At 42.0% G+C, this 18,559-nt stretch overlaps 1 protein-coding gene across 1 annotated transcript in view; it reads right to left on the bottom strand.

The window, feature by feature from the left end:
* The window catches only part of DUSP8 (dual specificity phosphatase 8), a 186,283-nt gene that overhangs the window by 95,042 nt on the left and 72,682 nt on the right, over window positions 1-18,559 (bottom strand). Inside the window, exon 3 of the mRNA XM_030201239.1 lies at window positions 5,487-5,637. Coding sequence (XP_030057099.1) covers window positions 5,487-5,637 — 151 coding nt within the window. The remainder of the gene's footprint in view (window positions 1-5,486; window positions 5,638-18,559) is intronic.

Here is an 18,559-nt window from a genome sequence, read left to right as displayed (position 1 = left end):
AGAAGAAAATGTAAAATAATGCAGGTCCAAGGCCAGTGATTCAGTCAGTGTGGTTTTAAACTGTTTACTACAAGAATGAAGTTGGTTCCAGAAATGTAAGCGGGGCCAGTAAACTCTGTCTACAAATGCAGGTGAAACTATTTTACTCTTCTAGAATTTGTATATTTGCTTTTGCACTGTACACAGTAATTTCAGTGCGATTCTGACATAATGAATTTTTACAGTCAGCCTCTTCTTTCTTGGATGCCTGTCACTCTAACTCTTGCCCTCTTGCTCAGCTTTCTCTCTTCATATTCACACCTTTCTCATCCGCAGCACTCCCCCTTTTGCCCTTTGTGTTCCCTGATCTCTTCTCCTCTTTCCTTTTCTTTCCCCGTTTTTCTTTTTCTGCCTGTTTCACCTTGGCTCCCTCTGGTTTGAAGGATTTTGGGTTTGGATAACACTGAGTCAGTGCCTCAGAGAAGTCAAAATCCTTACACTGCAAAAACTTCTCCTTTGTCTCCTCTCCCTTGCTCCTCTGCTAAAGATCCATTGATTTTTGGCACTTAGAGTGGATCTTTGGAATGGGTCCCTGGCCATAATCATTGTCTCTGGAAATATTTAGCAGCCTGATGTAGGATAAGATGAACAATTTCAGACAGAAGAGTTAAGATGTGTTGGTGCACATTAAACAAACACAGACTTGTACGCATGGACAATACACCGATCCGCACACAGATGTGGGGATGAATTTATCAAATGTTGTGAAAACTGGGCATAAACAGGCAATTTCAACTCATTCTAAATGGCATTTCCAAAACATCAGTCTCCACAGGGTATAAATCTTTGGGGGCACGTTTACTAAGCTGCATTAGGCTACTAATACATGCCTAATGCTGCTTAAAAGGGCTTATTGTAGGACACACTCATGGAGAACAGGAGTGGCCTAATGATTTGTGCAGTGGGCTTTGATCCCGGCATCCTGAGTTCAATGCCCACTGCAGTTCCTTGTGACCCTGGGCAACTCATTGCCTCATGTACAAAAACCAAGATTGTAAGCCCTCTAAGGACAGAGAAAGTACCTGCATATAAATGTATGATTGTCCTCCACCTTGAACTTGATAGTTAAGCAGATTATAAATGCCTAAATTAAATTTAACATGCACTGTGCATCTGTATAAACACATAATTTAAGACACTGATGTATATAGATCTTCTTTGCACATAGGCACAGATGCAAGTTCATACATAAATGCATTAAAGCGAATACAGACATATTGGGAAATTATAGACCGGTAAACCTGACGTCAGTGCTGAGTAAAATGGTAGAGACTATTATAAAGAACAAAATTAAAGAGCTTATTCAAAAGCATGGATTAATGATACAAAGCCAACATGGATTTAGTGAAGGGAAATCTTGCCTCACCAAACTATTACGTTTCTTTGAAGGGGGTGAACAAACATGTGGATAAAGGTGAGCTGGTTGATATTGCATATCTGGATTTTCAAAAGGTGTTTGACAAAGTACACAAAGTTATTCAAAGTTGTTAAATCGCGAGAGGATTGTGAAAAATTACAAGAGGACCTTACGAGACTGGGACACTGGGTGTCTAAATGGCAGATGACGTTTAGTGTGAGCAAGTGCAAAGTGATGATTATGGGAAAGAGGTACCCGAATTATAGCTATGTAATGCAAGGTTCCACGTTAGGAGTCACTGACCAAGAAAGGGATCTCAGCGTCCTCATTGATGATACGTTGAAACCCTCTGCTCAGTGTGCTGCTGCGGCTAAGAAAGCAAATAGAATGTTAGGTATTATTAGGAAAGGAATGGAAAACAAAAACGAGGATATTATAATGCCTTTGTATCGCTCCATGGTGCGACCGCACCTCGAATATTGTGTTCAATTCTGGTCACCGCATCTCAAAAAAGATATAGCGGAATTAGAAAAGGTACAGAGAAGGGCGACGAAAATGATAAAAGGAATGGGACGACTTCCCTATGAAGTGGCTAGGGCTCTTCAGCTTGGAGAAAAGACAGCTGAGGGGAGCTATGATAGAGGTCTATAAAATAATGAGTGGAGTGGAACAGGTAGACGTGAAACGTCTGTTTACGCTTTCCAAAAATACTAGGACTAGGGGGCATGCGATGAAACTACAATGTAGTAAATTTAAAACGAATCAGAGAAAATTTTTCTTCACTCAGCGTGTAATTGGGCTCTGGAATTCATTGCCAGAGAATGTGGTGGGGCGGTTAGCTTAGCGGAGTTTATTCTTTCCCAGAGACTTCCATTCCTAACATTTTCAAGGTAGATGGGGACTTTGGGAATCTGTCTGGTTATATTATCAACTGGATGAAAACTGAGTTACTTCCACTTAATGTTTATTGTATAAAAGAAAACCTTGCATCTGTGCCTATTTGCTGGTGTAAAAATGGTATTAAGTATTTAGGGTTAACATTTAAATCTTCCATTTTGGAAATGATGCAAGAGAATATGGGTAGGGTATTCAATCTGCTTAAGACTCTCTGTCATAAATGGAGCCTGTTGTTCTTATTCTGGTGGGGTAACTTCGGGGTCCTTTTACTAAGCTGTGGGAAAAAGGGCCCTGTGATAGTGGTGGGGGGCGATATTCCCGCATGCTAGGGCCCTTTTCACTGCAGCTGGTAGCCCCCCCAAAAATGGCCACGCAGTAAGATAAGTCTTACTGCGTGGCCATGCGGCGGGGAGCACTTACTGCCACCCACTGAGATGGTGGTAAGGGCTCCTGCGGTAATCCATCAATAACCGGGCAGCATGCAGTGATGCCCGATTACTGCCTCACTAACAATTTCCGTTTTTTTCCCTCACTGGAAAAGACACACGCTTGACCCGGAACTATTGCCAGTGGCCATATTGGGCTGGCGGCAGTCCCAGAAGAGCGACTGGTCTTCTCGGTCTGTTTCCCTTATTTTGGTGCAAGATAAATAGACCTATAGCTTCGGCTTCTATGTTGCAATCTTTGTTTTTTTATTATGCACAGGACAATCTGGACTCCAGTTAAACAACACAGAATAATAAACGTTCTAACCTATGCTGGTCATGTAGATCAGCTGTGGGGACTTTGGAACATATGTTATTCTCTTGTCCTAACCTTCAGTCATACTGGAATATGGTTTGGGATAGGGGTTTTGCCACTGTTAAATATAAACACACCAGTATTGTATAAATCTATTATTTTTTGTTCTCTTTGTTATGAGGGATATTTATTCCTAGAGAAGAGTAAACTTTGTGATATTTTAGTATATATTAGCTGTTAATGGGCTATAATTGGCACCAATTACCAGTTACATACGTAACTACCCTTTATTGGAATTCTATAAAATATACGCTCAAATTCCAGAGCACGCAACTTCAAGGGGGCATGGACCTGAGAAGAGCATGGGTGGGTCAGGCTGCTATGCATCCAGGTTACAGAATGCTAGCTTTAGGCACTTAACTGTGAGAATTTATGCCAGACATTGAACTACTTTAAGTGCAGAAGCCTAAAGTTATGCATGTAAATACCAACTTATGCTAGTATTCTATAATGGCAGTTGCACGCTCAACTGCCAGTATAGCATTCATGATATGTTGTGTTATGTTACCAAGGATTTATCTCTCGCCAACTCTAATAATAGATTCAAAGCGAGTTACAACAAGTGTTAAATAAGAAAATGAAACAAATTATCAGGAATTACACAGACAGACAGAAAAAATAATGAGCAATTGCAAACAATAAAAAGTTAAGGTCTCCCAGGCCTAGTAAACAAATATGTTTTCAAGGCTTTGCAAATCATAAAATAATTCCTCATTGAACGTAATTCATACAGAAGGTTAATCCAAAAGCGAACAGTTAAAAAGAAATAATGATTGAGTACATATATAAGTACATAAGTAATGCCACACTGGGAAAAGACCAAAGGTCCATCGAGCCCAGCATCCTGTCCACAACAGCGGCCAACCCAGGCCAAGGGCACCTGGCAAGCTTCCCAAACGAGTAAAAGTGGCCATAAACCGTATATGTTTTAACTGAAGGAAAAGTTAACAGTAGATAGTTACATCTTCTAGAGACCATCTTAGATGTCAGTACATTCACCAACTGAGATCCCCTTACAGGGCACAAACCATCTAAAAACGTAAACACTAAGCAAAGTGCCTTAAAAATAAACCGAGATTTCACGGGCAGCCAATGCATTATTTCCAACCGAGGACTTATATGATCTAGCAGAGTTTTCCAAAATATTAACCTAGCAGCTACATTTCAGTGATCTTTTGAGAATTTACCCCTATAAGTCGAAGTCAAGAGGCTGCCAGCTGCCCCTTCACAGGACTCTGTGTAAACACCAGATTACAGCATAAAGGGCTGCAGAATAGACTTTAAGGGAGTCTCTTTAAATACAAGAAAAGGGGAAAGGATTCAATATACCAACTTTCTGTGGTTACAGTCAAAACAATTTACATATTATATACAGGTATTTATTTTGTAACTGTGGCAGTGGAGGGTTAAATGACTTGCCTAAGGTCACAAGGAGCTGCAGTAAGAATCAAACCCAGCTCCCCTGGTTTTCAGGTCTCTGCACTAACCACTAGGTTACTCCTCCACTTGTGAGAGGCACAAGCAGTTTCTTCCTGCTCCTTCAGGCTTCCTGTCCAGCTGTACCCAATGCCTACTGCGCTTCAGTGCCAAGAACCTTCATTTGTGCCTACCTGGGAGGTTGTCCCCATTTTTAACCTTCTAATCCTAACACCTGGCTCATGCATTGCGATGACAATCCTTAGTCACAGGTTACACAGGTTAACTCCTGTGCAACCTAGTATGTTCTTCTGTTTTTAGGTATCTCCCTGGCCCTCAATGGCCTACCAAAGCAGAAGCTGAGCCTATGAATCAAACTCAGGTATTTTGGATTATAGCACGTAGCACTGCCACTGGACCAGTGGTTTAGCTACGTGGGGCCATGAGGGCCTGCCCCCCCCCCCCAATTTCCTCTGGGCCCCTGGTTTTGCAGGCAGGGATCCCTAACCTCCGCCAGCTGAAGCATTGCCCAGGCCAGTCTCTGGTGCTGCCTGCCCTGCTCTGTCTTCCCCTCACATCTGGCACGCTCCTTTTAGTGAAACTGAGCATGCTCAATTTCACTAAAAGGAGCGTGCAGGACGTGAAGGGAAGACAGAGCAGGGCAGGCAATACGGTGGCGCCGGAGACTGGCACTGGACAACACTTTAGCTGGCGGGGGTTGGGGACCCCCACCAGCCAAGGTATTTGCTGCGGCAGTGGATGGGGAGCGGCAGGGCGGCAGAACAAAATGTGCCCCCCCACCTCGGGCTCTGGCCCCCTCTCACTGAGAAGTCTGGCTACTTTCCTGCCACTAGACCAACCCACAGTGTACATCATTTATTCAAAAAAAGTGTGAAAATTCAGTTGTGTTCACCATTTGCCAGCACCAGTTAGTGTGTTCTGGGATATGATGCCCTCTCCCCATTCCACTTCTTACCTGCCAGCACTGAGACACTGTAGAAGCAGCTCTCCAGCTTGCTCAGGAGGATGAAGAGGAAACTGTCTGCGGCCAAACAGCTCACGTCCCGCGTGCTCTGGTCGTAGACCACCACATCCCGCAAATCCTCATCTTCCTCCTCCTCTTCCAGCTGTGTCAAGAGAACAAAGGACAGAATCAGAAGGGCCCAGCACCGACTGCTACAGGGTGCTTATCAACCATTCCCTTTCCACCTCATCAGGCTTCTTAAGGGACAGGAAGGAACCACAAATCCAGGAGTTCTTCAGGGGGGGGGGGGGGGGGGGTCGGGAGAGAGAGGGACGGGCCTTCAGTTTTATTCCTACCATCCCCCAAAGCTCCAAGCCCAAGGCTTTGTCAGGCATTACTTTAGCTGTTCTATCTTGAACATGGGGAGAGAAGAAACTACAAGAAGTGAAAATACATGAAAATTGATAATTGTGATTCACTCTTTGGCCTTCCTTTGCACAAAGGATGGATCTATGCTAAGTAACAATAGCTCAGTGGCAGTGCTGCACACTAACAGGTGGAAGGACAGCTCAAGTTTTCCTCTCCTTAGGGTGGCTAGGAATGCAGTGCAGACAGAGTTCATAGACTTTGTCGGAGAGGGTGCTGAGGTCACTACACAATGGTGACATCTAGTAGCCAGATTCAGGACCCACAGTTGAAGAATTAGAGCCCTGGTGCCTGGTCCTTGGTTACAAGCCTTGGCTGTGTTGTTATAAAGAGGACCTGGGTATAATTTCAGGACCTGTCCCCTGCAACTTAATCCAGGTGTTTCATTAGCAGCAAGTTAGGGGAGCTGGCCAGAAGTAACTGAGGTCCAGGCAGGCCTAGAAGACAACAGGCCAGCTGTGGGAAGTGATGGAGGCCTTTTCTTCAAAAGAAAATAAGCACCAATTTTGTCACAGTTAAAGCAATGCTACTATAAATAATTCATGGGCAATTAAAGTGATCAGAACCAACAACTACAATCCATTTTGTTCCAATAGCAATTTAATTCCTGAAGGTTTATTAGTTATTAAAGTTGTTGAAGGCTCCTCCTAATTAGCTGATCTCACTATTAGGAATCTAAGGAAACTAGAAATGCTGCTGTGCTGTTTTTCATCAGAACTCCCAAAGAGGCTTTGTGCTGATACACAAAGAATAAATATAGTATCAACATCATCTTCAGCACGGACTCAGGGAAGAAGAAGAAAGAAAGCACAGGGCACCTGGTGATAACAAGCTGTGTATACTTTTCACTCCAAATATGTGAAAATATAAACAGTACTGTATCTGAAGGACAAGGTCAAAAGTAGAAATAAATGCCAAAAAAATATCAGATGTAGATTTTCAAAGCACAAGCTGAAGGACTCATTTCTAATCACTTAGAGCCTCAGCCACCTAACTCTGGGGCTGATGCAGAAACTTCCCATGTGTTTACTGTGGGTTTAATACAATTTTATTGTGGGACAGCAATGTAGAAAAGGTTTCAGCATGAGGGTTAACTTACTTGGAAACCCTTACCACAGACTACATTTAAATGCATGTTAATGCAGTTGTTAACTATTCTGTAGCCATGAAAACAAAACATTTTTTCCTGCACACTGTGTGCAGGAAACTTTGCGCCAGATCTGGGGCAGTGTAGAAGGATTGGTTGAGATGTGTCTCTTATTCCAACCCAACCACCCTGCCTTACATTGCTTTCTGCACCAATCCCAAGTCTAGCAGCCTCCCTCCCTCCTTCTCAGTCCCGGACCCAACCTGACCCTGGTTCCCCAACAGTAAAACATAAAATACTTAGTGGTCTAGTGGACCCCCTGATCGGCCTCCCTTGCCCCCAACAGCAGCACAGAAATCCCTGGTGGTCTATGGGTCCCCTCCCTTCTCCCATCTCAAACCATCCACCCCTGGCTGTAAAAGAAAACTTCCTGGTGTTACCCCCTAACCTCCCTGATCCTTTTCCAAGCCTCCAGACTCTCTCCCATACCTGAAGAGAGGAGCTATGACCACTTCTACTTCCGGTGCCTTCATTTCAAAATAGCGGTGCCCTATGCCGTGCATCCTGGCTGGATGCACTGAGTTGGGCTAATCTCCCTTATATGATAAGCTGGTCCCACCCAGAACGTTCCATGATGCAATGTGCAGGGCCATTTTGAAGATGATGGCACTGGAGGAAAGAACAAATGGGCATCGCTCCTCCCTTCAGGTATGAAGAGGGATCTGGTGGGGGCTTGAGAAAGAGGTCAGGGATTAGGGGGTGCCACTAGACACTAGGGAGGTTTATTTTGCAGTTGGTGTGGGGGAAGGGAGGAAGCCCACTAGACCACCAGTGATTTTGGTGTGTTGATATTGGGGATGGGGGGGGGGTTGAGATCGGGGGTGAGATATTTTATGCTTTACTGTTGCTGGCAAGGTGGGGTTAGGATCTGATTGGGTCAGGTCAGGGAGAAGGAGGGTGGCTGTTAGACTTCCAGAAATAAGAGCCAGGCAGAGAGCTGGGTCAGGGTACTGACGTTTTTTTTTATTTAATTCAATGTCATCTTTCCTGTCAGTGCCTGAGCTAGTCACCACTGAGGCGCTAACATAAAAGGTAACATTTAGTAATGCCGCAATTTTAACATGGTAGTAATTTGCATGCTCATTGATTACAGCATGATGCAGTATTTTCTTAGCGGTGATTTCACGATGGAGTGTGGACTCTATTGTGAGGCTTTCTGCTTGGCTCCCTTTGTCCAGTCCTAAAATAATCACATTCTCTTACACATCAGGAGTACCCCACTAATGTGAGGACAGAACCAGCAGCAGGTAGATGACCCCAACCTTCAAACCAGCCAAGAGGCCACCAGTGATCTTAGACGTGGTTCTAACTTCCATCCTTCTTTATTTACTTAAAAGTATTTATATCCTGCCCATCTACCATTCTAGACAAAGACTAGAATAACATTCATAAAAACAGCTTAAACAATACACCATAAACCAAAACAAAATCATGACTACATGATTTACCTCAAATATCAATTTCATTTTCTTCATACCACCCCTTAATATAATAATATCCCATCCTGCCACTCCACTGCTCCTTAAGAAAACAATACCTGCATAAAAACAGTTTCTTTAACTGCTTTCTAAAAGCTCAAATATTCTCCATGAACCTTTACTGAACTAGAAATTTGTTCTAAGCCAACTGAGCTGTTACAATAAAATCTCTTAATTGCGTCTCTGCCAGATGAAACTGTCGCACTGATAAAATATGCAGTGTGTGTTGCTTCTGACCACAGAGGCCTTGAAGATTCACAAGTCCTCGACATTTCAGTGAAATAATGGGCTACTTATTACTTCATCAGTGCCTTAAAATTTAACACATAGGATACTGGCAGCTAATGTAAGAAAGATAAAACGGTTTGTCTTTGAAGAATGGCGTCCCAGGTGCCATGTGAAGTTTTAGGTCTGGTCCATTTATGAGTACCCTGGAAGCAGGCAGATGCCAAAATACTCCTGTTGTGATCTTGTGAGCATCGGGTGTTGATTTTCTAGCGCTGGAGGTTGCATTCAGCAAGGTAAGTGGCCAAAAAGATTATGTTTAGTGTGATTTATTTTGAACATGGTATACAATGGAATAAATAGAGATTTATAATTAATTTCATTGTGGACCAAGAAGATTTTACACATGATAATAAAGTATATGGTCAAGTTTGGACTTGAAACAGCTGTGCGCTGTAAGAGATTCTATGTCTCATAACAATTTGTTTTGATGTAAAATCTCCTTTGTTCCATTGTTTCACCTTGTTTTTCTACTGCATATTTTGGATCAAGGTGTTGTGTATTCCCCTATATACATATATTTTTTGTTTTTCAAGAAAGACATTTGATCATATGATGCCGGTTTTATCTTCGATCCAGTTAGGAACCATCCCCCAGATTCTATAAAGTGCAACGTAAGTTGCGCGCGCAAATCCAGTCGTATTCTGGATTTGTGTGCGCAACTTAATTAGTTAACAAGTAAATTGGCTTTAATTAGAATTTATGACCACAACTGACTAAGCGTATTCTGCTACATGATGTGCGTAAATTCTAAGTTGCATATTTGAAAAGGGGGCATGGCCATGGGAGGGGAATGGGACTTGATAAAGAACCATTCTGTGGTTTTTGCAACTACGTTCAAGCAGTTTATATAGTATATACAGGTACTTATTTGTACCTGGGGCAATTTGTACCTGCAGCTCCTTGTGACTTGCCCAGAGTCACAAGGAGCTGCAATGGGAATCAAACCCAATTCCCCAGGATCAAAGTCCACTGCACTAACCACTAGGGTACTCCTCCATGGGCGTGGAATGGGCAGGTCATGGGCATTTCTAAAATCTATGTGCGTTGTTTCAGAATACACCCAGTCCGTGCCTAATTTAGGTATCAGCATTTACACCAAGTTTTACTTGATGTAACTGCCTGCAACAAAATTTAGTCAGGCAGATGGGCGCTCGGCATATGCTATAAACCCTTTCCTATCCAAGACACTTGAACATGCTGTTCACCGCCGTTGCCTTGACTTTCATTCATCTCAAGCTATTCTTGATCCACTTCAATCTGGCTTTCGCCCCCTTCATTCAACTGAAACAGTGCTTGCTAAAGTCTCCAATGATCTGTTCCTGGCCAGATCCAAAGGTCTCTATTCTATCCTCATCCTTCTCGAACTATCTGCTGCTTTTGACACTGTTGATCACAGCCTACTCCTTGATACGCTGTCCTCACTTGGATTTCAGGGCTCTGTTCTTTCCTGGTTTTCTTATTATCTCTCCCAGCGTACCTTTAGTGTATACTCTAGTGGATCCTCCTCTACTTCTATCCCACTGTCAGTTGGTGTACCTCAGGGATCTGTCCTGGGACCTCTTCTTTTCTCCATCTATATCTTCCCTTGGTACTCTGATCTCATCCCATGGTTTTCAGTATCATCTTTACGCTGATGACTCCCAGATCTACCTCTCCACACCAGAAATCTCAGCCGAAATCCAGGCCAAAGTATCAGCCTGCCTGTCTGACATTGCTGCCTGGATGTCTCAGCGCCATCTGAAACTAAACATGACCAAGACTGAGCTTCTTATCTTTCCCCCTAAACCAACCTCTCCTCCTCCCCCATTCTCTATTTCTGTGGATAACACTCTCATCCTTCCTGTCTCATCAGCTCGTAACCTTGGGGTCATCTTCTATTCCTCCCTCTCCTTCTCTGCACATATTCAGCAGACTGCTAAAACCTGTCGTTTCTTTCTCTATAATATCACCAAAATTCACCCTTTTCTTTCTGAGCACACTACCAGAACCCTCATCCACACTCTTATCACCTCTCGCTTAGACTAGTGCAACTTGCTTCTCACAGGTCTTCCACTTAGCCATCTCTCTCCTCTTCAATCTGTTCAAAATTCTGCTGCACGACTAATATTCCACCAGTGTCGTTATGCTTATATTAGCTCTCTCCTCAAGTCACTTCACTGGCTTCCTATCCGTTTCCGCATACAGTTCAAACTCCTCTTATTGACCTATAAGTGCATTCACTCTGCAGCTCCTCAGTACCTCTCTCATCTCTCCCTACATTCCTCCCCAGGAACTTCGTTCACTGGGTAAATCTCTCTTATCTGCACCCTTCTCCTCCACTGCTAACTCCAGACTCCGTTCCTTTTATCTTGCTGCACCTTATGCCTGGAATAGACTTCCTGAGCCGGTACGTCAAGCTCCATCTCTGGCCATCTTCAAATCTAAGCTAAAAGCCCACCTTTTTGATGCTGCTTTTAACTCCTAACCCTTATTCACTTGTTCAGAACCCTTATTTTATCATCCTCACTTTAATATTCCCTTATCTTTTGTTTGTCCTGTTTGTCTGTCCTAATTAGATTGTAAGCTCTGTGGAGCAGGGACTGTCTCTTCATGTTCAAGTGTACAGCACTGCGTACGTCTAGTAGCGCTTTAGAAATAAGTAGTAGTAGTAGAAATTTAGACGTGTTCTAAAAAGTACACCCAAATTTAGGTGTACTTTATTGAACACACCTAGGCGTATTTTTTTCAGTGCTGATTTTTTTTTTTAGGCGCGATATGAAGAATCTAGCCCCATACCACTACATTCCATGCTATCTGCAAGGCTCTTAACAAAGCAGCAGACAAACTAGATAAAGAAACACTACAGATCAAAGGCTGAAGAACAGTTCTGCAATCATCTCAAATCAGATTAGTTTTCATTCTACCTACCCTAGTGCGCCCTGTGCAAGCAGGGTAGCTGGGAACAGAGGGTACTAGCCTGTACCTTCCAAAACCAGGGCAAAATCTTACGACAGCAAGGCATTAGAGAGGTGACCTGGCCTGCATGAGAACTGCTGGAAATACAGAATAGTGAAAATATGAAAAGAAAGAGGAAAGAAAGCAGTGCCTAAATAGGAGGAGATTTTGGAAGTAGAGTATTCTGAAAAATAAGAGAGATTTCATTTCCGATAAGGATTTCCACATCTAATGAAAGATTAATGCAGAAGAACCCATAACACGCTCTCAATGCTATGGTTCACTGCACTCACTGAATAGGCTGATGAGTGGCATATGTCTGCCATCTGAGCCAGCAAGATCTCTCGCTGAGTTCTGGGGCATGGTGCATCCATCAGAGAACTGCAACCACTGTGAAGCCAAGAAAACGCGATAGGAAAAAAGGAGAATTAAACAACTGCCAGTGTTATCTAGCAAGAAACTATTCTTCCACTGCCAGAGCTCTCTGTAGAAAGATCAGTTGTGGCCCCACAGGAACATAAAGGAGTTTCACTGAACCTTGTCCCCTATGCTGTTTAATATCTTGATGCAAACCATTAGCAAAAAGTCTAGAGAACTCAAAGATCCAATTCTTCATATATGCAGATGGCATTACTATGGTATTGCCTTTCACTATTGGCAACATAGGACATGAATCTACTCTTTGTAGTTCTTGAGATTTAGTCGATTCATGGGTTTCCGCATATAAATTGAAGCTTAATAAAAAGTATTTATGGGTAAGTCCACCGTTACCTCTGAGTGATATGATGCTACAAGTTAATAATTTTCAGATAAAACTGGATGTCTCTTCCAGAATTCTGGGAATTAAGGTGGATAGTCGATTATCTTTAGGCGGTATGAGATTCTTTTCTGTTATTAAAGAAATTAAGAATTATTTGAAAATGTTTTGATTTGTCTGTCTTTAGATTGTTGGTTCAGGTTCTGATACTTTCAAAACCACAAATTCTTAAAAGAAAAGAAGGAAGAGAGTTCCAAAACTGTGGAGCCTGATAGGAAAAAAGTAGACTGAAAAATCCTCTTTGTGAAATGAGGGAAATTTGAGTCAAAATTGATTTCTTGTAGATCTAGAAATAAAATCATTTAGAAAAACAACACTACCTAAATAAGCAGGAGTCGATCCATACAATGCTTGATAGGTCAAAGCTGACACCTCAAACTAAAATCTTGCCTCCAATGGTAACCAATGCAAACAGAATAACAAAGGAGTAATATGATCACATTTGTTTGCTGCAAAAATAACTCTTGCTGCTGCATTCTGTACTCGTAATTTATATTTCAGCAACTTTGTGCAACCAATATAAATGGAGTTACAATAGTCCAGTTATCTTCAGTTTAGGAAAGCTCTTAAGACATTACTTTTAAAGAAATTTTACTAACTTGTGGTAATGGTGTATTTTTTGAAAATTATTGTATACTTTAGTTTAAAATATTGTAGTTCATGATGTTTGTTTAGCTTTTGTCTGTGGTTACTCACAGTGAACGTTTGGTATTTTGCGGGTTATAAGACTGTAGTAATATTAAAGGAGGAGCAATTGTATAGAAAAACAGTAGTTTAATAGTGTTCCTTACAGCTGGAAGAATTATAAAATCCTGAGTGGTGTAGAATGGGTAGAAGTGAATCGATTTTTCATTCTTTCAAAAAGTATAAAGAGCAAGGGACACTCAATGAAACTACATGGAAATACTTTTAAAACAAAGAGGAGGAAATATTTGTTCACTCAAACAATAGGTAAGCTCTGGAACTTGCTGCTGTAGGATGTGGTAACAGTGGTTAGTTTATCTGGGTTTTAAAAGGGTTTGGACACGTTCCTGGAGGAAAAGTCCACAGTCCATTATTGAGTTAGGATTGGTAGCAAGGAATGTTGCTACTATTTAGGTTTCTGCTAGGTACTTATGACCGGGATTGGCCACTGTTGGAAGTAGGATACTGGGCTACATGGGTCATTGGTCTGACCCAGTATGGCTATTCTTATGTGGCTATGCCCCACAGAGGCTTCTATAAGAAGATGCCCTCTATCTGAATATCCTACAGAAGGGTCACTCATAGCTCTAGAGAGCTCCTTATGAAAGGCTCTAATCACAGAAAGTCCTATAGGAAGATAAGCCAGAGTTCAGTAGAATCTACTCAAGTATTAATTATGTCCCAGAGAAAGCTTTACAGAACAGTTAACTGTGCTTTGATGCAGCTTTTTTGAGTAGTATATTGCCAGATCCATATAATGTGAATACCAAGCCTCAGTCTTTTGGCCATCTTTAAAAATAATCTTTAAACAGTTTTCTCTTGTAAACATACTCACAAAGAGGGAAAGAAACAGAAGAAAACAGAGAATAAAAGTGCCCAGAAAAGACAAGACTAGTGAGCCAAAAGGTGACCCTTAATGGCTGGTAGGGCATTTCTGGTTGGGTCAATTATGTAATCAGGAAAACAGCACTGAAAACCAAGTTAAGGGACAACTGCATGAAACAAGATCACCAGGCATGGGAATACCATGGACAATACAGGAAACAGGAACTGTATTTCTTGTAAGCCTAAGGTTATCAGGGGCTGGCTTGGTTGTTCAGTGGCAGTGCTGTGCATTGCCATTCGGAAGACCTGGGTTTAATTCCTAGGTTTAGCTTCGGCTTTCCAGGGCAGCAAGAAGCAGAGTGTTGCTTAGTATCATTCACAGCAACCCCGGGAAAGGAAATATCAGCTGTTATTTAATGGTGACATCTATTGGCCAGATTACCTTTGACATATCCTTGGAAGTGAAGAATTTGGGAATAAATCTGGATTCCCAGCATTTGCAGAAGGAACGTACAGCTGCAGTAGCAAGAGCGACCTTCTGCAAACTACATATGATTTGCAGGTTAAAATATCTGATTCCCAGGCAAGATACTGATCTGTGTTCTGCAGTCAGTACAGAATGCCACAGCCAGGTTGTTAACAGACTGTGGTATGCAAGAGCATATTTCACCATATTTGGAGAAGTTTCGCTGGTTACTAGAGGAATATAATCAAATTCAAGGTTGTAACCTTAAGTTTCAGGCTTTGGAGGGCTTGATTCCTAATTACCTACAGAAGGCTCTCTGCAGATACCAGCTGAGTAGGTCACTGTTTAGAATGGCAAAATGGGCTGCATTATTGCATATGACTTCTGTGAGAGTTGAAATTCATGTAGGCCCAATGCCCCAAGTTAGGGTTCTGAGACAGATTAACTGGCGTTTCGTAAAGCACCAGTAGTTGATTTGTTTCAACAAACCTTCAAGAAATGGAAGCTATAAGACATTATGACTGGGTTGAGGAAGTAGACTGAGGATTAGAACTGGTTTGATTTGATTTTACAGTAATAAGGAAAGGGATTTAAAGTCCAATGAAATTTGGAAATGACAGTTTTAGGTTTTTCTTTTACATAAGTTGTCACTTAGATATGTATATTGGATACATGACTAAATCCGTTTTAGAAAGTTGGGTTATACATGTCTAAAACTGGAATACATGCATATGGAAAGGGGGTGTATGATCTGGACATGTTCTGGGTTGGGGCAAAAAGATAGATGTGCATTCCTTATTTCATAAAGGCATTTCATGTGTATGTCCAGCAACATCAGTGCTGGAATTTACACCTGCTCCTGGGGATATCTAAGTTAGAGAAAGTTGCTCGTTTTGTACAGTGCTCCCACTGGAGGAATTATGGGTGATCTCTGCTTAGTCCCCCACTGTTCCCTCTCCTCCCCCAAAAGCGATACTGGCAAAGGATTTCAGGCTCTGCGATGGCTTCAGAAAACGCAGAAGTGTATATTTCTGAAATGGCTGATGTATACATGAGTGTTCCAGCACATACACATTTACATTTCTGTCTTTAGATTATAAAATGGATACCCCTATTGCATATAACTGGCATGTACACATTCAGTCTTCAATGTATTTTAGAACAAGGTCTTTGTCTGCAGATCCTTTTTTAAAATAGTCACAAACTTGACCATTCCTGACCTGGACTTCTCAATTCTGATTTGTAAGCCCTTTCTAAAAGCTGCCTCCAGGTGAGGGGTTCTTTGGAAGTGAAGGACCAAAAGGAAGATTTTGGGAAGTTTTATATGTACGTTAATTTTTTTGCATATGCTTGTTTGAGTTTTAATTGGTATTTGTATGTTTTAATTGTACACCACTGAGTTAAAATGTATTTTGATCAGCTGTATACAAAAAATGAAGGAAGGAAAGACAGAAAGAAATGTGAAGAAAGGTGAAGGGGGCAGAAAAGGCTACATTAAATCCCATCATGGAGAAAGCAGAGATATGTCTGGAATATGAATCCAGTGTTTTCAGTGCTTCTTGCTCATGCAGAGAATGAAAGAACAGCTTTGAAAGAAAAGCTATCCTATAACAGGTCCTCTCTGGGAGATAGAAAGGATATTGTTTTGACACTACTGAAGCGTTGCTGGGTGATGGAAAATAAACGTGACACAATTTATATCGTTATTAAAGTTATAAGGTTTCAGGCAATATATATGCCAGAACAAGAGCTGCAGTACTAAGCCTGGGTCTCAGCACAAACACTGGAGCTGAGGAATAAGGGAAAGGATTTGATATACTGCATTTCTGTGGTTACAGTCAAAGTGATTTATATGTTATATACAGGTACTTATTTTGTACTTGGGGCAATGGAGGGTTAAGTGACTTTCCCAGGGTCACAAGGAGCTGCAGTAGGGATTGATCCTGGTTCTCAGGCCACTGTACTAACCATTAGGCTACTCCTCCACTCCAAAGTATGCTTCTAGGGTCACTAGGAGACAGCTCTCTTCCTGTCAGATATGGGGGTCATTCTGCATCTCCAGATCTTCTTAAGGTTGTGCTCTGAGGAGAGGAGAGATACTCTCTTATCATGGTGCTGATCACGGATATTCTGGCAGCAACAGTTAGCATTGGTGAGACACTGCTGTCAGGAAGCTCACGCTTCAGCTAAAGCCTCTACTAGCACTGTGATTCAGCAGTGATGTCCCTCCTATACAATGCTATGTGAGCAGGGTACCATCACTTTACTATTGCTGGATGCAGAAACCTGATATCAAAAATACTCCAGGAGTTTCACTGTGAAAGTGAATGAGGATAAATTCTGCTTCACTGACTAATGGGGGTCACATGGAGATTATGCTTAAATATTCTCAATCCCCCTGCTCAATACTCTTTCACATCAATGGCTTCCATAAGTGTCTGTGGGGTCGATATTCAAAGCAATTTTATCGGATAAGAGAGGTACCAGTTAGTGCCTTGAATATCAACACTAACTGCTAAAGTCATAGCCAGCAATTTTGTGGGTGGTCTGGGGCAAGGTCGGCATTTATGCCGTTGAGTTCCAATATATCAGACTGCATAAACCACAGTCCAATCTTTGTCTGGTTTCACTTAGGCAGTTAGGTGCTGAATATCATACTTAACCAGATAAGGGTTAGCAGGCCACACAAACCCAGATATTCAATGCCAGTGCCTGGACATGGCCTGGCATCGACTATTTGGGCATAACACCAGTGATAGCCAAAAAAGCGCTGGATATTTACCCCTGTGCATGTATGTATACGTGAGAATGTGTGTGTTTGTGTGTTGTTCATATGCCATGACTGCAGGATCTCTGGTATGTTAAACAAAGTAGGGGACAGAATGGTTGTGGTTCCATCCAGACATCCAATCGGATGTTGCTTTTGTCTAACAAGCAGGCCAGAGTAGAACCAGGTTCCACATAAGTGCCTAGATCAGAAGGAATGGGCACATAAGAACAGAAGAATGGGGGATGGGAGGGGGGAGGAAGGTATCAGTGTGGGCTACCATTAAGACATGTTATTGTTTGCTTAACCCCAGTTATTAGTAACTAGGTCTCATTGCATAAAATTGGACCTGTGGTAACATAGCACAAGTTACTTTGAAAACGATGCCCTAAGACCTGTCAAGAACAGGTCCTGGCATTAAAATACAGACAGAACACACTGCTCACCCATAATCCCTGATTACCCACTATATATTTTGCTCTTCTACTGCTCTCCATCATTACCACCTGAAAGATGAGATTTATACAAGCAGGCTATCACTGAGACCATCATACACGACCCCAGAAACTCTCGTGCAAGGCTATTCCAGGACCTTTTGTCTGATCTTAGTCTTCGACAATGGATCTCCTTCCCCACTCACCAAGTTGGTCACACCTTAGATCTTGTACTTACCAAAAACAGTTTGTCCATTTTTCCATCATCTGTCACCACGTGCCCTTTGTCATGGTCCGATCATGTCCTGATTACTTTTTCCATAACAATAGCTGCCAAACCCCATCTCTGGACTACAGGGTTGGAAACCTTTCTAGTGTTCACACTGTGATCCTGTTTCCATCTCTTTTTTTCAGTACCGTTAGATTTTTCATCAAAATCACAAAACGAGCAGACCAATCTCTGGTATTCTATCCTTTTCAGGCAATTGATACTATTGCCCCAAAACATTATGTTCATCCTAAGCCCTCCCAAAAGAAGCCCTGGTATCATGCTGACCTCCGTTTATTAAACAGACAGCATCGTAGAGCAGAGAGAATCTGGAGGAAGACAAGATCTCTAGCGCATTTGCAAACATGTAAACAATTACACAAGGAATATAATTATCAATTTAAAAAAGCCAAACAGATTCATTTTCTTAAGAGACTTAAGTAATCTACCAAGATCTCTATTCTACATTTCATCAGTTCTCAAGCCCTCAACATACCTCTACTGGACACATGCCTTCGGCCGAAACTCTCTCAGATTGTTTCCTCAGTAAA

The sequence above is a fragment of the Microcaecilia unicolor genome, chromosome 4 (assembly GCF_901765095.1).
Source record: "Microcaecilia unicolor chromosome 4, aMicUni1.1, whole genome shotgun sequence".
Taxonomy (NCBI): Eukaryota; Metazoa; Chordata; class Amphibia; order Gymnophiona; family Siphonopidae; genus Microcaecilia; species Microcaecilia unicolor.
Note: the sequence above shows the minus strand (reverse complement) of the source record. Positions and strands in the feature narration are given on the sequence as shown.